The 21253-nt window shown below is 38.8% G+C and overlaps 1 protein-coding gene across 6 annotated transcripts in view; it reads right to left on the bottom strand.

The window, feature by feature from the left end:
* Positions 1-21253, bottom strand: part of Ankrd12 (ankyrin repeat domain 12) — a 117000-nt gene that overhangs the window by 54767 nt on the left and 40980 nt on the right. For 4 of the 6 annotated variants that reach the window (XM_041631918.1, XM_041631917.1, XM_041631920.1 and 1 more), the window contains 3 exons: positions 17173-17373; positions 13161-13303; positions 2796-2943 (listed from right to left, as the gene is read on the bottom strand). The exons of 1 other annotated variant lie outside the window; for it this stretch is intronic. In XM_041631918.1, coding sequence (XP_041487852.1) covers positions 2796-2943; positions 13161-13303; positions 17173-17373 — 492 coding nt within the window. Of the gene's footprint in view, positions 1-2795; positions 2944-13160; positions 13304-17172; positions 17374-21253 lie in introns of those variants that run through there. One more of the 6 variants, XM_041631921.1, reaches the window with a different exon arrangement.

Genomic DNA, 21253 nt, shown 5'->3' with positions numbered 1-21253 from the left:
TCCCCATCTTGTATTCTGGTTTGACAATTTGTCTACTCTAGCTAGGCAGTCTACTTCAGAGTTCCCTCTCTGACTCCTCCCACACACTAGGATTACACCCACTCCATATCACTTTCCTGGCATTTTCTGTAGAAGATAGAGATCCAGACTTAGGTCTATAGAAGTAACAAGCACTTAACCCACTGAGACACAATCTACCAAAACCTCTATTCAAACAGCATTATTTTACAGTAGTATATATGTAATTGAGTATATATATATATCTTAAATTAATAAATACTTTAGGTATAATTTTTAATCTATTATCCTTTATAGTTTATTTATTCAAGCAGATCAGAAGACATTTTTTCTTATTTTAAAATTTTTTAATGATTTATTTATTTATTTTTATGTACATTGGTGTTCTGCCTGCATATATGCCTGTGTATGGGTTTCAGATCCCCTGGAACTGGAATTACAAACAGTTGTGAGCTGCCATGTGGTTTCTGGGAATTGAACCTGAGTCCTTTACAAGTGTAGCCAATGCTCTTAATCACTGAGCCATCTCTCCAGCCCTTATTTTAAAATTCTTAATAGAGTAAATACAAACCCACTTCTATTCTGTTACATAGTATATATGGAAGGACGTTTGTCTATTATTACAAAAACTAAACATGGGGCTAGAGAGAAGGCTCAGTGATTAAGAGCACTGGCTGCTATTCCAGAGGTCCTGAGTTCAATTCCCAGCAACCACATAGTGGCTACAACCATCTATAATGTGATCTAATGCCCTCTTCTGGCATAAAAGTATACATGAAGGTAGAGTACTCATACATAAAGGAAATAAATAAATCTTAAAGAGAAATGAAAAAAACTGACCACAAAAGAGTTAGTTTTCATTATGGATGTGGCCCTATGGTCACCCAAGCTCCAGGTTGTGTGCATCAGTACATGTCCATTAGTAAATGTGCCTCTATACCTGTGCAGCACAAATTGGACTCGGTCAATTATTTTAAAAAATAAAGCAAGGTTATGAAGTTGGGAGGAGTAGTAACACAGTGAGGGATAGATTCCTAAGGAACTGAGGTGAATATGTTTACAATACATTGTATATTTTTTAAATGTATTTTATAACTAAATCTATCCTCCTTTTAAAAAAAATTGATTCACTTACTTTTATGTATGAGTGTTTACCTAAATGTACTTAAGTACACCATGTGTACCTGCTGCCAATAGAAGCCCTAATAGGATGCTGGATCTCCTAGAACTAGAATTACAGTTGGTTGGGAGGTGCTGGGTACAGAACCAGGTTCTGTAAGAGCAGCCAGTGGCTCTTATGCAATAAGTCATCACTCCAGCCCATAATGTACCCTTCCTTGTTGAATTAACTACACTTACTGCTGTCATCTCTTCTTCACAAATGTTTTAGTTTTTGTTTGATGTTTAAATTGTAATCATAACCTCTTCTATAATCAACTGATGAGTTTCAAGTCATTTTGAGATAGCTATGTAGTTAGTGATCACTGCGGTCTTTATTCCTTGGCTCATTTATTACCTTATCCACAATCTGGCAGCACTTCTTGGCCAATGGAGTACATGTACAACTACCTCTGTCCAAGACAACCAATTCCATACTCAGAAGGTGCGTTCTTATAGTCAGTCTTCCACATGAACAATAACTATTACGTAAGAGATAAAACTTCCTTCTTAAAACTATTTTCAAACTGTTACTTCCTGTAAATGGCTAAAATTACACCTTGGTATTTAACCCCTTGTATATAATTTAATGTAAAAGTCACATGTTTTCTTGTAAGAATTGAGAATTTATCAAGGCATTGTCATTTGTCATACTTCTTTTTTCTTTAATTGAGTTTTGGCTGAAATATCCAATTTAAACCCAGAAAACTTCCTTCAACATGGGAAACTTTTTTTCCATAAAATCCACAAACTGTATTTTTTTAAACTCTTAAGTATATGCCAAGTATTTTGTAACATGTTCCTCTGAGGGGCTAGGGGCTACCTAACAAGCACAGGGCCGTAGGTCCTATCCCCAGCTCAAAAATTATTTTGGATTGCTGTTTTTAGAAATTAAGTTTGCAGTCAGGTATGGTGGTGGATGCCTTTAATCCTAGCACTCAAGAGGCAGAGATGAGCAGAGCGCTGAGGTCAAGGTCAGCCAGATACACAAAGTAAGACCCTGCTCAGACAAACAAAACAAAAAACAAGTAATAATAAATAAAAGTTATATTTGTAAAGAAATTTCTTATTAGGGCTCAATCACCTAATTTACAAAGGCACAAATTGTGAAGATGACTTATCTCAAGAATCTTGAGAAAAGCTAAAATATATTGTTAATAGCAACATAATACCAAATGGGGGGGGGGAGAGAATGACAACAGCAGTGTTGAGAGGTATGCATGGCAAGATGTTCTGCAGTAAGACTAGATGCAATAAAAGGTTAGTTCAGCAACTTACATAGTAATAATACAAAGAGGGTAAGAATGGTATTATGACTGCATTCACATAAGCTGTATACAGCACACAAAGGTTAGTAACTACATCACCACAGCCAATTACATAAGCATTGAATAACTAGCTAGCATTATTTTAAGATGCTCATTTTATGTACTACACACCAGTGCAGAATGTTTTATAAATTACCATGACTGAATACACATGAGCTGAAACTGTAGCTGGGCTTGGTGGTACACACCTGTAATCCCAGCACTCAGTAGAATGGGACAGGAAGATTTCAAGTTTGAGGCTGGCCTGGGCTAAATAGCAAAACACTGTGTCAAAACAAGAAAGACACAAACCTGTGTAACTTTCATCATCACCAGACAAAGGCACCTCTCTTTTTAGCAGCAACTCCAGCTCCTCTGTCTCTGCTACATCCACTGGACGCTCTCCATGTTTATTAGCTTGAAATGGATTCCCACCATGACGAAGCAACAGTTTCACTATCTGCAACATTAAACAGTAGGAATATTTAGTCCCGCCGTTTATTTCAAACCATTCTATTCTTCCTCTTCTTTTATGTGTATGAGTGTTTTGTTTACATTCGTCTGTGTACCATTTGCTTGCCTGGTGCCCAAAGAGGTCAGAAGAGGGCATCAAATTCCCTGGGAGTGGCTGGAGTGACGCAGGGTCGTGAGCTGTCATATGAGTGCTGGGAACTCAATCAGGCAACCAGAAGAGCTGTATGTGGTCTTAGCTGCTGAGCCATCTCTCCGGCCACTGTCTTGATAACACAATATTCATTTGAATGCTATTTCATCTATTCTACATCCATGACTTTTAGTATCTACTCAAAAATTATCCTCCTCCTCCTTCTTCACTACTTTCATTAAGCTCACTCCACCTGATGACCTCATCATCTATAAAGAAATGTTCTCCTTAAATTTTAAATGGGGGGAGTGGAACTGAAGAGATGGGTTAGGGGAGGTGGAGGATGGTTTCACAGCCTGGTCCCACATAGAGAGTTCCAGGATAGTCGGGGGTATGTAGAGGGTCTGGAAACAAAGACTCTTGATCCTGTTGAAAGGTTTCTATGATCATCAGGAAGCAATCAATGTAAGTAAAGGGCATGAAAAACATGCCACAAAATTTCCAACATAAACAACCAACATTTTACAGATACCTCATACACAAACACTCTAATTAATAGTAAGTTACATGAACTTTAAATTGCTTAAAATACAACAGGCAACAAATGAGAAGGTAAAGAAAAATTATAAGCCAAAAAATAATAAATAAAGTTGAGTGGTGGTGGTGGCAGCTACCTTTCATTCCAGTACTTGGTTGGGAGGCAGAGACAGGCAGGCAGATCTCTGTGAGTTTAAGGCCAGCCTGGTCTACAGAGTGAGGCCCAGGACAGTCAGGGCTACATAAAGAAAGCCCGTCTTAAAAATAAATAATTAAATAAATAGTAATAGCTACCAAAATAGAACTAGGAATAAAGCAGCATAAAGATGTGTAAATAAGGCACAATGCACTTGCGAATGGCAGGGCACTGATTAGATTACTGGTAAGCTATGTCAACATTCGTCAACCCTCACCACTTAGGCCTGTTCATAGATCTGCTCTTTTCAACTTCCCCCTCCTTAGAATGTTTTACATGCTCCTTGAAGACATGATTTTTACTGAATGGAAAAATACTTTCTTATTTCTTAGCTTTAGTTCATAGGACATGATACAGATATATAGGGATAAGAATGTTTGGTGTGGAAGAATTGTCTGTAATCTGTCAATCATGTTATAAATAAAAGCTGATCGGCCAGGCAGGAAATATAGGCGGGAAAACCAGACAGGAAGTAGAAATGATGTAATGAGAACAGGAGAATTCTGGGAAGGAGAAAGTTGATTCCTCCCACTCCTGCCCAGACCACAGAAGCAGCAGGATGTGATCTGCCTCACTGAAAAAGGTACTGAGCCACATGGCTAACATGGATCAGAAAAATGGGTTAATCAAGATGTGAGAGTTAGCCACTGAGAGGCTAGAGCTAATGGGTCAATCAGCTTATAATTTATGGAGACCTATGTGTGATTTTCTTTGGGGATAAATAGTTGAGGGGTATCGGGCGGGACAGAAACCCCAACAACAAGCAGGACCTCCATGTTACAAATGTTTAGCAGCTTTTCTTTTCTTCCTTCTTAAGCACAAATAGAAGAGCAAGGAGAAAACAGTACTCAAAACTTCTTAAACTGTGAAAGTTAAAGAAATGGTTCAGAACTCTTATTGCTCTTGGAGAGGACCTGGGTTCAGCTCCCAGCACCAAAACGGTAGCTTACAACTTATCCACATGTGTATACCACGTTCTGTCTTTGCAGGTTCCTGTACACACATGGTGTTCATATGCATGCAAATGAAATATACATGTATGTATATTTTTAAACTCTCAGTCTTCAACAGAGCACAGCAGGGCCCTTCTAGAAGGGCTGCAAACATTATTGAATACTTAAAGTATAGGAGCTCAAATGTCAACTTTTGTAAATACTGTGCAGCTATGAGCATATTTAGAAACTCAGGGTCACAGAAATATGTCTTAGTCATGAGGTATAATTTCACTCATGCAGTGTGTGTACTCACTGAGCCATCTTACCAGCCAACATTACAATGTCTTTAATGAGAAAAATGGGAAAATATCTTACAGAAAATAATGAAGAAAACAGCACTTTTCATTTCTAGAAATTATTTTTGTATATATAAAGTACAGCAATACAAAAGGAACTTGAGAGTTTTCCTCCCTGAAGTTTTCATTAACATTTTCAATTTCAAGGTTTGCTTGCATGTACAGTGTCTTCTATTCCTTCTTAATATTCCCTTTTAAAAGGTATAATTTTAAGGGCTGGAGAGACAATGCAGCAATTAAAAGCCCTCGACACACAGACAATCTGGGTTGGGTTCCAACACCAACAAGGCAACAATCATCTGACAATTCAGTTCCAGGGGCTGAAATGCCCTCTTGTGGCCCCCACAGGCACTGCACACACATAGTATACAGACACAGGCAAAATACCAAAAATACCCAGACATATTTTTTAAAAGCTCCCTCTACCCCCATACAGGGTTTCTCTGTGTGTGTAGCCCTGGCTGGTCTTGAACTCAAAGAAATCTGCCTTTGCCTTCTGAATGCTGGGATTAAACGCATGAGCCACCACTGCCTGACTAAAAAAGCTTTTAAATAAAATAAAATAAGAAGAAACCTCTTTTTAAAAGTATTATGAGGAGATGGATACTCACAAGAGAGGCTAACTTATTTCATTAAGAGCAAAAGTGAACTCATCTTTTGTCAGTTGTAAACACTTTTAAAAAGACGAGTAACGAGCTATCCCACTCAGCTTACATCCAGATCCCCACACCCCCTGTCTCCCTCCCTCCTTTGGGGCATAGCGCCTCCCTGCCCAGCCTGCTAGGGCGCTGGGACCGAATCTGAACCGGGAGGACATAGAGGTGGCCGGTAGCTCCTTTGTTCCCATAGCCTGCCCGCAGCAAGCGGGGTGGGCCCTTTGTTTGCGAGCTAACCAAGCAGCGCAGAGTTTCGATCTGGGCACCGAGTGAAACATCATTGTGGTGAGTGAGTGCTGCGGCAGCTGGGATCATACCTCAGCCCGCCCACACTTCCTGGCCATCCTACAGGGGCTATACTGCCCAAACCCCCTCTCTCTTCCTATCCCACTCAGCTTACATCCAGATCCCCACACCCCCTGTCTCCCTCCCTCCTTTGGGGCATAGCGCCTCCCTGCCCAGCCTGCTAGGGCGCTGGGACCGAATCTGAACCGGGAGGATGGAGGACAAAGGGGTGGCCGGTAGCTCCTTTGTTCCCATAGCCTGCCCGCAGCGAGCAGGGTGGGCCCTTTGTTCGCGAGCTAACCAAGCAGCGTGGAGTTTCGTTCTGGGCACCGAGTGAAACATCATTGTGGAGAAATATCTCTGGGGAGTGACATCACTGGGAAGGTACATCAGTGGGCAAGAAGACCTGATCCTATAAAAGAAGATCCAAAGGGGAGTATTGGGAGGAAGAGATGGGCAGACGCCAATGCAGGAATTCTCCCAACAATCTGAAAAACAACACGAAACCACCAGAAGCCAGTGACTCCACAACAGGGGGACATGAACACCTTAATCAAGAAGAAGTAGAAAAAACTGACTTCATGAAAGTGATTGACACCCTTAAACAGCATATAAAAAACGCCCTTATAGAAATGGATGAGAAGTATAATAGAAAGTTCGAGGAATTGAGTAAATCAGTGAATGATACCCTAGGAAACCAAGGAAAAACAATCAAGCAGATAAAGGAAACAGTTCATGACTTGAAAACTGAAATGGAGGCAAAGAAGAAAACACAAACAGAGGGCCGGCTGGACATGGAAAATCTAGGTAAACGAATAGAGACTACAGAATCAAGTATAACCAGCAGAATACAAGAGATAGAAGAAAGAATCTCAGATTCTGAGGATAACATAGAGAAAATAAACACTCTGATCAAAGAAAACAGCAAGTCCAACAAACTCTCATCACAAAACATTCAGGAAATATGGGACACAATAAAAAGACCAAACCTAAGAATAATTGGAGTAGAAGAAGGAGAAGAAGTGCAGCTCAACGGTACAGAAAATATACTTAATAAAATTATAGAAGAAAACTTTCCCAACCTGAAGACAGATGTACCTATGAAGGTTCAAGAAGCATACAGAACACCAAATAGGCTGGATCAAAAGAAAACATCCCCTCGCCATATAATAATCAAAACACAAAATATACAGAATAAAGAAAGAATATTAAGAGCCGCAAAGGAAAAAGGCCAAGTTACTTATAAAGGTAAACCTATCAGACTTACACCTGACTTCTCTATGGAAACCATGAAAGCCAGAAGGTCCTGGATAGATGTTCTCCAAAAACTAAGAGACCACGGATGCAAGCCCAGACTACTATATCCAGCCAAACTTTCATTCACTATAAATGGAGAAAACAAAATTTTCCAGGATAAAAACAAATTTAAACAATACGTAGCTACAAATCCAGCCTTACAGAAAATAATAGAAGGAAAATCACTAACCAAGGAGTCCAACAATGACCACAATAACTCAGACATCTAGAGACTCTTCACCAGCGCAAATCAAAGAAGGAAAACACACAAACCCTACTACTTAAAAAGTGAACGGAGTTAACAACCACTGGTCATTAATATCACTTAATATCAATGGGCTCAACTCACCTATAAAAAGGCACAGGCTAAGAGATTGGATAAGAAAACAGGATCCAACATTCTGCTGTCTACAAGAAACACACCTCAACCACAAAGACAGGCACCTACTCAGAGTAAAGGGCTGGGAAAAGGCTTATCAAGCAAATGGACCTAAGAAACAAGCAGGTGTGGCCATACTAATTTCTAACAAAGTTGACTTCAAACTTAAATCAATCAGAAGAGATGGAGAGGGACATTTTATACTCATAACAGGAACAATTCATCAGGAAGAAGTCTCAATCCTGAATATCTATGCCCCTAATATAAAAGCACCCATGTACGTAAAAGAAACATTACTAAAACTCAAGGCAGCCATCAAACCGCACACACTAATAGCAGGAGACTTCAACACTCCTCTCTCACCAATGGACAGGTCAATCAGACAGAAACCTAACAGAGAAATTAGAGAATTAATGGAGGTAATGAAGCAAATGGACTTAACAGACATCTATAGATTATTCCACCCAAAGAGGAAAGAATATACCTTCTTCTCTGCAGCTCATGGAACCTTCTCGAAAATTGACCACATACTTGGTAACAAAGCGAACTTACACAGTTACAAAAAAATATTAGTAACCACCTGTGTCTTATCAGATCACCATGGATTAAAGTTAGAATTCAACAACAATGCTACCCCCAGAAAGCCTACAAACTCATGGAAACTGAACAGTCATCTACTGAACCATACCTGGATTAAGGAAGAAATAAAGAAAGAAATTAAAGTCTTCCTTGAATTCAATGAAAATAAAGAAACAACATACTCGAACTTATGGGACACTATGAAAGCAGTCCTGAGAGGAAAGTTCATAGCACTAAGTGCCCACCTAAAGAAAACAGAGAAAGCACATATTGGAGACTTAACAGCCCACTTGAAAGCTCTAGAAAAAAAAGAAGCAGACTCACCTAGGAGGAGTAGAAGACTGGAAATAATCAAATTGAGGGCTGAAATCAACAAAATAGAAACACAGAAAACAATCCAAAGAATCAATGAAACAAAAAGCTGGTTCCTGGAGAAAATCAACAAGATAGATAAACCCCTATCCAAACTAATCAAACGAAAGAGAGAGAACACGCAAATTAATAAGATCAGAAATGAAAAGGGGGACATAACCACAGACACAGAGGAAATTCAGAGAGTCATTAGATCTTACTACAAAAGCCTATATGCCACAAAACTGGAAAATGTAAAAGAAATGGACACTTTTTTAGATAAATACCATTTACCAAAACTAAACCAGGACCAGGTGAACAATCTAAACAGACCTGTAAGTCGCGAAGAATTAGAAGCTGTTATCAAAAACCTCCCTACCAAAAAAAGCCCAGGACCAGATGGTTTCAATGCAGAATTCTACCAGAACTTCCAAGAAGACCTAATACCTATACTCCTTAATGTATTCCACAATACAGAATCAGAAGGGTCATTACCAAATTCCTTTTATGAAGCCACAATTACTCTGATACCAAAACCAATCAAAGACTCAACCAGGAAAGAGAACTACAGGCCAATCTCACTCATGAATATCGACGCAAAAATCCTCAACAAAATACTGGCAAATCGAATCCAAGAACACATCCGAAAAATTATCCATTATGATCAAGTAGGCTTCATTCCTCAGATGCAGGGCTGGTTCAACATACGAAAATCTATCAATGTAATCCAGCATATAAATAAACTGAAAGAAAAAAACAATATGATCATTTCATTAGATGCTGAAAAAGCATTTGACAAAATTCAACATCCATTTATGTTAAAAGTCTTGGAGAGATTAGGGATACAAGGGTCATACCTAAATATAATAAAAGCTATATACAGCAAGCCGACAGCTAACATCAAATTAAACGGAGAGAAACTCAAAGCCATCCCGCTTAACTCAGGAACACGGCAAGGCTGTCCACTCTCACCATACCTCTTCAATATAGTGCTTGAAGTTCTAGCAATAGCAATAAGACAACATAATGGGATCAAGGGGATTCGAATTGGAAAGGAAGAAGTTAAACTTTCGTTATTTGCAGATGATATGATAGTGTACATAAGCGACCCCCAAAACTCCACCAAAGAACTTATACAGCTGATAAACAGCTTTAGTAATGTGGCAGGATACAAGATCAACTCCAAAAAATCAGTTGCCCTCTTATACACAAAGGATAGGGAAGCAGAGAGGGAAATCAGAGAAGCTTCACCATTCACGATAGCCACAAACAGCATAAAATATCTGGGGGTAAATCTAACCAAGGAAGTGAAAGATCTATTTGACAAGAACTTTAAGGCATTGAAGAAAGAAATTGAAGAGGATACCAAAAAATGGATGGACCTCCCTTGCTCTTGGATTGGGAGGATCAACATAGTAAAAATGGCAATTCTACCAAAGGCAATTTATAGATTCAATGCAATCCCCATCAAGATCCCATCAAAATTCTTCACAGATCTGGAGAAGACAATAATCAACTTTATATGGAAAAACAAAAAACCCAGGATAGCCAAAACAATCCTATACAATAAAGGATCTTCTGGAGGCATTACCATCCCTGACTTCAAACTCTATTACAGAGCTACAGTAATTAAAACAGTGTGGTACTGGCATAAAAACAGAGAAGTCGACCAATGGAATCGTATAGAAGACCCGGATTTTATCCCACAAACCTATGAACACCTCATTTTCGATAAAGGAGCTAAAAGTATGCAATGGAAGAAAGAAAGCATCTTCAACAAATGGTGCTGGCACAACTGGATGTCAACCTGTAGAAGAATGAAAATAGACCCATATCTCTCACCGTGCACAAAACTCAAGTCCAAATGGATTAAAGACCTCAATATCAGTCCGAACACACTGAACCTGACAGAAGAGAAAGTGGGAAATACCCTACAACAGATGGGCACAGGAGATCGCTTCCTATGTATAACCCCAGAAGCACAGACATTAAGGGCAACATTGAATAAATGGGACCTACTTAAACTGAGAAGCTTCTGTAAAGCAAAGGACACTGTCACTAAGACACAAAGGCAACCTACTGACTGGGAGAAGATCTTCACCAACCCCGCAACAGACAAAGGTCTGATCTCCAAAATATATAGAGAACTCAAGAAACTAGACTTTAAAATGCTAATTAACCCAATTAAAAAATGGGGCACTGAACTGAACAGAGAATTCTCAACAGAAGAAGTTCAAATGGCTAAAAGACACTTAAGGTCGTGCTCAACTTCCTTAGCAATCAGGGAAATGCAAATCAAAACAACTTTGAGATATCATCTTACACCTGTCAGAATGGCTAAACTCAAAAACACCAAGGATAACCTTTGCTGGAGAGGCTGTGGAAGAACGGGTACCCTCATCCATTGCTGGTGGGAATGCAATCTTGTGCAACCACTGTGGAAGTCAGTGTTTCGGTTTCTCAGGAAATTCGGGATCAACTTACCCCTGGACCCAGCAATACCACTCTTGGGAATATACCCAAGAGATGCTCTATCAAATGACAAAAGCATTTGTTCAACTATGTTCATAGCAGTATTATTTGTAATAGCCAGAACCTGGAAACAACCTAGATGCCCTTCAATGGAAGAATGGATGAACAAAGTATGGAATATATACACGCTAGAGTACTACGCTGCGGTAAAAAACAATGAGTTCTCGAATTTTGCATGCAAATGGATGGAAATAGAAAACACTATCCTGAGTGAGGTGTCCCAGACCCAAAAAGATGAATATGGGATGTACTCACTCATAATTGGTTTCTAGCCATAAATAAGGACCACGGAGTCTACAATAGGTGAACCTAAAGAAGCTAAGGAAGAAGGTGAACCGAAGGAAAAACATATAGTTGTCCTTTTCGCTAAGGGAAGTAGACCAAATTTCCGGGGAGAAATTGGGATCTTGGGGGGGGGGGTGGGATGGGGGTAAGGGGAGATGGGGAGAGAAAAGGTAGAAGGGAAGGAGGGGGGACCTGGGAAACGGGAGAATAGGGATAAAGGAAAGGTGGATAGGAGAGCACGGAACCACAATTCTTAGTTAAGGGAGCCACTTTAGGGTGGGCAAGCAACTTGACCCTAGAGGGGCTCCCTAGTGCCCAAGATGAGGTTCCCAGTTAGTTCCTTGGGCAGCTGAGGATTGGGAACCTGAAATGACCCTATCCTAGAGCAATACTGACGAATATCTTGCATATCATCATAGACTCTTCATCTGGTGATGGATAGAGATCGAGACAGTGACCCACACAGGAGCACTGGACTGAGCTCCCAAGGTCCCAAGGAGGAGCAGAAGGAGGGAGAACATGAGCAAAGAATTCGGGACCACGAGGCGTGCATCCACCCACTGAGACAGAGGAGCTGATCTACGGGGAGCTCACCAAGGCCAGCTGGACTGTGACCGAAAAAGCATGGGATAAAACCGGACTCTCTGAACATGGCGAACAATGAGGGCTGATGAGACACCAAGGACAATGGCAGGGGGTTTTGATCCTACTTAATGTGCTGGCTTTGTGGGAGCCTAGCCAGTTTGGATGTTCACCTTCCTAGATATGGACGGAGAGGACCTAGGACTTAACACAGGGCAGGGAACCCGGACTGCTCTGTGGACTGGAGAGGGAGGGGGAGAGGAGTGGGGGGAGGGGGAGAAGGGTGGGAGGAGGGGGAGAAGGGTGGGAGGAGGGGAAGGGAAATGGGAGGCTGGGAGGAGGTGGAAACTTGTTTTTTGTTTATGTTTTTTTTTCTTCTTTTCGCAATAAAAAAAAACAAAAAAAAAAGACGAGTAGCGAGAGGGAGGGGGAGAGGAGTGGGGGGAGGGGGAGAAGGGTGGGAGGAGGGGGAGAAGGGTGGGAGGAGGGGAAGGGAAATGGGAGGCTGGGAGGAGGTGGAAACTTGTTTTTTGTTTATGTTTTTTTTCTTCTTTTCGCAATAAAAAAAAAAAAGACGAGTAACACAGCACTACTTTTGCTGTGTGTGTCCCAACCCTACTCCATCTAGTTATCTGACAGACCAAAATATTAAATGTATTTAAAGAAAGTATTAAAAAGTATTTATCTGATAGAAGAAAATGTTTACCAAATTGTTTAACTTATTATCTATTAAATCCCATTTTATTTATTTGGGGGAGTTCTTTGAGTTTCACTCTGTGACCCTCTTTAGTCTACTCACTATGGAAACCAGGATGACCTCAAACTCAAAAAGATCTACCAGTCTCTGCCCTCAAGTGCTAGGACTAAAGGTGTGCACCACTATGCCTGGCTGAACATGGCTTATTTTATGAAAAAAAAATAATACTAAATCAAATTATGTACAAATAAGAAGTTAAAAAATAGAAAAAAAAAGAAAAGAAAAAAGGATAAGGTGATCAAACAATGAATGAAATTCACAATCAGACACTGAGAAGTGTACTCAATTACTCCTGGTAGCCTTTGTTCTGTGAGAACACACCCCAGTGACTTCTTCTCCATACTCACATCTCTATGCCCACTGCTGGCAGAATCATGGAGGGGGGTGTCATCATCTAAGCCTTGTGTATTAACATCTGCTCCCGCTGCTATAAGTATTTTAGCGACATCATAATATCCAACATTGCACGCTTCATGCAAAGGTGTCCAACCTAAAGTAAGAATATAAATTATCAAGAGTTCAAAACATATGCTTTTTATATTCATATCTATATATTGCATATCAATTCTAAATTGAACATGATATGGAAAGAAAAGGGAAAGAGGAAGAAACTATTTAAAATAATCAAGAACATCATCAATTTTGCAGAAGGTTTATTTGAGGAAATATCTGTTTCAATGCAACTAAATTATTATATAAAATACTAATTTTATTCAGTTTTAATTTGGTTTAATTCATAATCATCAAAACTATAAAAATATTTTTAAAAGAGGTAAAATGAGTTAACTTTGGTAAGAATCAGTTAAAAACCTTTGTGTTTTACGCTCTATTATGCTCATATCTTTTCTAGACTTAATACTGCTTTTAAGAAAAATAGATCTGTCACTTTGTTTTCATAATTAAACATGTTCACTAATCAAATACTAGAAAACATTAAAAAACACAAACAGCACTGTAATTCTATAATAATCCTATCACTCAATTATAAAAATATTTAAAATCTCATGTAATTCTTACTAGCTTCCCCATATTCATAAACAAGAATGAATATTTGTTGAGGAATATTTTCTTTTATTTGTGACTTTCAACATTTTTATATTATCCATCTTTTAGCTAATTTTTTTTTTTTTTGGTTTTTTGAGACAGGGTTTCTCTGTGGCTTTGGAGCCTGTCTTGGAACTAGCTCTGTAGACCAGGCTGGTCTCGAACTCACAGAGATCCGCCTGCCTCTGCCTCCCGAGTGCTGGGATTAAAGGCGTGTGCCACCATCGCCCGGCTTAGCTAATATCTTTTTAAGAGTTAGAAAGTAAGCATCAGTTCAGATCCCCAGCATCCGCATGAAAATCACCCCAACACCCAGGACCTAAGTGCATAGAAACAAATGAATCTCTGAATCTCATTGGCCAGACAGCTAGAAAAATCAATAAGCTCCAGGTTCTGTAAGAGACTGTCTTAAATAAATAGTGTTAAGAGCAATTCAAGACATCTGAAGTCAATTCTAGCCTCTACACATCTGTACACAACAGACACAAACACAAGTAGACCACACACATAGGCTAAAAAATAAAAATAAATGTAGCTAATTCTGTCTTACCAATCAAATTAACAATATGATGTCAGCATAAAGTAGAATTAAAAATTATACATTCAAAATAATTCTAATATTTAATTATATAAATATATGTGAGCCTTAAAAAATCTATATGGCAGATTCATAGAGTGAGGAATATTTCTTTACACTGTAGAGATGTGTCTCTGCCTCAGGCACCTTCTGATTGGTTTAATAAAGAGCTAACTAAATGACCACAGCTAGGCAGGAGAGAACAGGCAGGACTTCCAGGCAGAGAGAGAGAAACTAGGAGGAGGAATCTAGGTTGGATTATATCAGCAGACTCAGAATGAGTTGGATATGCCGTACTAAGAAGAGGTAACTAAGCCACATGGCAGAACATAGATTTACACAAAAAAAAAGGGTTAATTAAGTTATAAGAGTTAGTTAGAGAAAAGCATAAGCTAAGGCCAAGCTTTCATTGTTAATAGTAAGTGCTTGCATCATTATTTGCAGGCTAGTGGTCCAAAGACAGTCTGACAAGAAAGCTTGCAATAGACGTTTAATCCTTTCTCTCAAGTGGTGGCTTTTTGTTGTTGGTGGTTTTTTTTTTATTGGTCTTTTTTTTGGGGGGGGGGCGGGTTCAAGACAGGTTTTCTCTTCTGGCTGTCCTGGAACTTACTCTGTTGACCAGCTGGCCTCAAACTCACAGAGATCTACTTGCCTGTCTCCTGGGTGATGGGATTAAAGGTGTACACTACTACTACCTGGCTCTGTGGTGTTTCCTTTTATTGCTACGTTTTTCTAGAACATACTGTTGCTTTGATTCTTTCCAGATTTCATCTCCCTCAGCAGCCCAGGAAGGCTTCAGTCATCTCAGGGTCCTCCTGAGCACTGGAGCTACAGGTACAAACTATATACCTGGGCAGGACACAGTACTCAACTGACTGGATAAACTGTTATTTATTTTTACAAGTTCCCATCCTGGGGAAGTGGCTGACTGCTAGTTTTTAATTTAGAAAAAAAAATGCTTCAACATTATCCCTTACTTGATTTTTATACATGTCTCAGATTGTTTTAAAATAAATTTGTAAATGTGAAATTTTAGATGAATAGTAAAGTATGATATGGGTAGATAATAAAAAGTATCATTCCCCTGGAATGGACCAGTGTGCCATTCCCTCCTTTTCTCCTTTCCCTCTTCTCTGTAGTTCTCCCTCCCTCCCTCCCTATCTCCTCTTCTTCAGAAGTTCTTCTACCTCCACCTCCAAAGTGCTGGATACGTGTGATAATATACCCATTTCTAATGAAGATGTGAAGAAAGGGCTACTTCATGTACTTTTCTGTTGTTGAGAGCGGGTCTGACTTTAAAATCTCTATGCAGCCAAGACTAGCCTCACATTTGCAATCTTCCTTCCTTGGCATCCTTAATTGCTGGGATTTACAGCTGTATGACATTTTGCTTGGCTTTCATATACACTTGAAGATATAAACTGATGGATACATAATTTTTGGTAGATAAGCTGCCATTATTTAAAATAATATATAATATGCATTTCCTTTAATATAAGTAATTTCAATTCGACTAAAATACTTCATGACTATGTACAAATACATTTCTAAGAGTGTTCACTACAGTACTGCTTAAGAAAAGCCAGGCATGGTGGCACATACCTTTAATTCAGAAGGCAGAGGCACATGCACATCTGTGAGACTGAGGCCTCCTAGTCTACATAGCATACTCAAGAACAGCCATGGCTACATAGAAAAACCCTGTCTCAAACAAAGCAAAACAAACAAAGAAACAAAGAAGGGCACACTATAAAATCTGAAGCTATTAAAAATGAAACAGACACACACAAGCCAAACATTATAGGTAAATTGCAGAATTATAGACACAGAATTATTTCATGCTTTCTAAAGACTATGTATAATTGTGTAATGTTAATATTTATGTGTGATCATAAAAATAAACTGAAAGGATATTTTTCCAAGTAGCTAATAATTTTGTGGAAGAGAAAAGTGTAGGGGAAGGCAAAAAGAGAATAATATGTGAAGTTACATCTGACTGTAGCCAAAGGCACAGAAGTGAGATATGTGCAATTAAGGAGTTTCATTATTTTTACATGCTCTGACTGCCTGCATTCTTTTTTAAATTTATTTATTTTTACTTTATGTGCACTGGTGTTTTATCATGGGTGTATGGTCGGTCCCCTGGAACTGGAATTACAGACAGTTGTGAGCTACCATGTGGGTACTGGGACTTGACCTTTGGTCTTCTGGAAGAGAAGTCAGTGATTTTAACCACTGAGCTATCTCTCCAGCCCTGACTGCTTGCATTCTTAAGAGTAATAAGAGTTATGCGACCTGCATAATTAAAACCAACCAAGGCTGGCGAGAAGACTGAGCAACGCTGGAAAGCAGAGGAAACTGACTACACGTGCGTGCTGTGGCACATGGCCCACTTTCCCAAATTCATCATTGATATTAAGTATATTTTTTAAAAAAGAAAAGATAATTACCACTCTCTTATGATCCTCGTGTTCAAGTTAGTAAGCATTCTTGAAACAATTATGTGAATTAACCATATTAAAATATTATATGCTCAAATTACCTAAAATAGAAACTAATTTATATAATTACACAGCAGTAATTTGTATACATAAAAATCTGAGTAATTGTTGACAAGGAAATGTAATAAAGATCAAAGTTTTATATATACTTCAAGCTTTGAATAAAATACACTTTTAACATTATAGCCAGGATGTTTCAATTTTAGTTCCTGGGTATCAGAATTACTAAGGTCTCACCTGCAAAATCTTTCACATTCACATTTGCCCCTAAACTTATTAATTCTTTGACTTGTTTCACATCTCCTCGAATAGCAGCCATGTGTAAAGGCGTTTCACCACGTTCATTTCTTTTATTAATTTTATCTTTTTGTCGAGATGAAGAACTGGGCGTCTTCTTCTGGGTTGGTGTTGCTTGTGATGGATGACTTGGTGTGGAATCTGTAATAAAGAAGACAATTCACAAAAGTTCCCAATCACCTGTGAACCACATTAACCACCTGCATGGCACAGTAACTCTCTGGGTGCAGCAGTGGAATACATACCTTGGAGGTAACCAACTGCTATCTAATTGGACTTAAAGATCCATATAACAAGAAGGAAGCCACAGCTGGTACTGGAAACCTAGCTAACTAATTAGTACTAGTGAAACCATGGTTACTGGAGAAGAATCTATAACCACTAATTTAGTAAACCAGCATAACTCCTGATAACAATCTATATATATTTGTCCTTATGCTTACAGATAAGTATAGTTTCTAACTTTTATCAAGGAAATTTTTCTTTGCAACAGATGGAGAAGAAGAAAGAAACCATGATCTATCAAAGTTGAGTTGGGGAGCCCAGTCCCAATGGATATATCTACAAAATACACCCATACCAAGGCCCAGGAAGTGTGGGGGCAGAATGATTCTGAAAGTCTAGTCAGGGATTTGCTGTGAGACTGTGTTTCCTGACATGGGAAGCTATACACATCTGTGTGCAAACGAGAATACCAACGAACATTCCCAACTGGAAGGAGATCAGCACACAAGGTATCAACCCTATACAAAGAACTAGAGGTGACTGGGTAAAGCTGGAAGCAGAAGAGATGGCCTTCCCCAGGCACATAAATCGGTTATTCAGTGAAAAAGAGTTAGCCATGAAAACATATACAGGTAACATTATATAGACTCGATGGGTATATTTTGGAGTACATACATACATACATATGTATATATTAAAACATATATTCATATGCTATGCATTAACTGCTGAAGAAAGAGCCCATGACTTTGAAGAACAGCAGGTAGGGTATATAGGAGGGTCTGGAGGGAGGAAAGGGAAGGGAGAAATGTTGTAATTAAAGTACAATCTCAAAACAGGAAGATACAAAGGGAAAAGCAGTTCTAAGTGATTTTTGCATTCTTGCAAAGTCCTTAATAATAACATAACTATTTCTTAGAACACAGGGAATACTGTCTTAACCTAATAATCTAAAAATTGCCAGGCAGTGGGGCCTTTAATCCCAGTACTTGGGAGGCAGAGGCAGGAGAAGCCAGCCTAGGCTACAGAGCAAGTTCTGGGACTGCCAGGGCTACACCCTTGTTAAAAAACAAAAGTAAAGAAAAGAAAAAGAAAAAAAAAAACAAGTCAAATATGATGGTAACAAGCCAATGTGAGAAATGCTTTTCCTTTCTTCCAATTCATAAAATAAGGTCTAAAATGATAATGGAATATCAAATACATGTACGTTTCCTTAATGAATAATTTGATGGAATACAATGATTTTTTTTTCTGGGCATGCTGTAGAATATTAAAATCAAGATGAAAATACGCTGGAGGCTGGCATTCACAGCCCTGACTAAAAACACTAGCGTTCTTTCCTGATATAAGGCACTATTCAATTCACAGATTATTTAACTATGAGAAATAAGTCAAAGCTCTGTAGGAAACAAAAGCAGTTAGAAAAAGATGTGTCAAAATTATGCTATGCTATTATTCACATCTTTTTTTTAACACTTTTATTATTTTAAACTGTGGTGAAGGGGAGGCTTGTGCATGATTCCAAGTACCCTTGGATTCCAGAAGCATCAGGCCCTGGAGCTGGAGTTACAAGTGGTTGTGAGCCAAGTACTCTCAACCACTAGGCCATCTTTCCAGGCCAATTCACATCTTTTTATTCTTGATTTAGCCTGTACATCAAAAGCCAAAGGCCTCTACCCTCACCCTACCAATTTTATAACCACTGGGTGAAAAAAAAATGGGTTCTTAAGCAATTACTTTTGAAAACATACAAGTACTTAAACACCTGCTCTAAGAAGAGAAAAAAAATCTATGAAATGTAATTTTTCACTGTCTTGCAAGAAAACACAGCTAGAGCTCTATAGCATCAGCATCCTTTCTGAAACAGAAAATCAAAGGTTTGCTTTGGGAATTTTAAGTACAGTGTCTTACCAACAATGTTTCCATTTGGCTATTTCTAAAACATAGACTCCTCAAGAGTAAGAACTCTACTTTATTCAGCATCAAACTACTTACAAGACATCCTGCTACACACTGGAACTCAAAAAAATGTGCTGAATAGATTTTATAATCATGACAGTTAAATTATTTAAGAAAATGGCTTGTTGACTTTCTTATAAACTAAAGGATCTATCAATGGGTAAAGTTGTCAACCCAAAACTCTAAGCACATGTTGATGATAGCTAACAACTTGTAACTTCAAAAGCTTTCCACTCTAGTTTTACACATTCTAATAAAGTTGACTAGCAACTATCCTTAAATGAAAAGAACCAGTTGTAGATTAATGTAGTATAATCATATTTATATTTTAAAAAAAGCAAACACCCACACGAGCAGCAACAACAAAAGATACATCTCTGACTTGGTCTAGTGGTATAGACCTGTAATTACAGACACTCAACAGATTGCTGAGGCAGGAAAATTACCAAAGGTCTGTCTTGGCTATGAAGTTCAAGGTCAGTCAGCAAGGACAACTTAGTGAGACCTATTTCAAACTGAAAGGCTGAAGGTGTGACTTGGCAGTTAACTAACTCACTTGGCATACACAGCCAAGACAAGATCTGCGTGTTTATGCCCAGAAAAATCCCTGAGTATAGGAATGAGACTCCCCAATAGTGAAAAGCTAGCTATAGTGGGTGGGGATAAGCATCAAGGATGAGAAAAACTTTCCTTTTCAGAGAGCTATAAAAATGTTTTAGCACATCTTTTGTTTGTCCAATCTTTACCAAGTTAGGATAGAAATAATGAATGCTGGGACAATGAGTTGTCTCAGAGAATAAAAGTGCTTGCCACCAAGTCTAGCAATCTGAGTTCAATCCCTAGCTTCTACATGTCAGGAGAAAACCAATTCCCATAAGCTGTCCTCTGACCATGTATACACATGCATGTGCATATATACACATAATAGGTAAATAAACGTTCAAATACCTATATTAGCGAACACATAGCCTCAAATGGGAGAGATAAAGGTTTTTTTAAAAAAAAAAAGAAACAATGGGAGTAATCAAAACAGCAAATTTTATTTTTTATAAACTAGTGCTGGAGAGATAGCTCAGTGGCTAAGAGCACCGGGTGCTCCTGCACAGGACCTGGGTTCAGATCCCAGCACACACTTGCTGCTCCCAACAGTCTGTAACTCAGGTTCCAGAGGATCTGACACCTGCTTTTTTTTTTTTTTTGGTTTTTCAAGACAGGGTTTCCCTGGCTGTCCCAGAACTCATTCTGTAGACCAAGCTGGCCTCTGCCTCCTGATGCTGGGATAAAAGGTGTGTATCCCCACTACCCAGCCTGACACCCTTTTCTAATCCCCACTGGCTGCTGTATGCATGTGGTGCACACAAATGGTCAGTCACACACACATACAAAGGCATGTACAGACTCATAAAAAAATAAATAATTTTCTGGGCTCAGAGGTTAAGAGTAATAATGGCTTCTCTTCCAGAAGACCCGGGTTCAAGTCCCAAAACCCACATGGTAGCTCACAACTGTCTGTAACTCCAATGAGACATCTTCAGAGACATACATGCAGGCAAAACACCAATGCACATAAAAATTTCTCTTTTTTAAAAATAAATAATTTTCTAAAAAATCCTTAAATTTTAAAGTAAGCCCTATTCAAAAAATAAAATAGAATCCCACTTGCAAATTTTTCAAGCTGATTATTCAATTTCAAATCCCTTGTTTTATTTAGTAACTATTTAATTAATGCCCAGTAAGTATAAAGAAATCCTGCTCTTACAGACCTTGTAATCCCACTGAAGGATACAATAATGAAATGTCATAAAAACAACAAGAAAATTAAAAACTGATATGAATA

This window comes from Microtus oregoni, unplaced genomic scaffold (genome assembly GCF_018167655.1).
Source record: "Microtus oregoni isolate MIOR12 unplaced genomic scaffold, Mior012 000038F_ref0000394, whole genome shotgun sequence".
Classification (NCBI taxonomy): domain Eukaryota; kingdom Metazoa; phylum Chordata; class Mammalia; order Rodentia; family Cricetidae; genus Microtus; species Microtus oregoni.
This window is presented reverse-complemented; position numbering and strand designations above follow the sequence as displayed.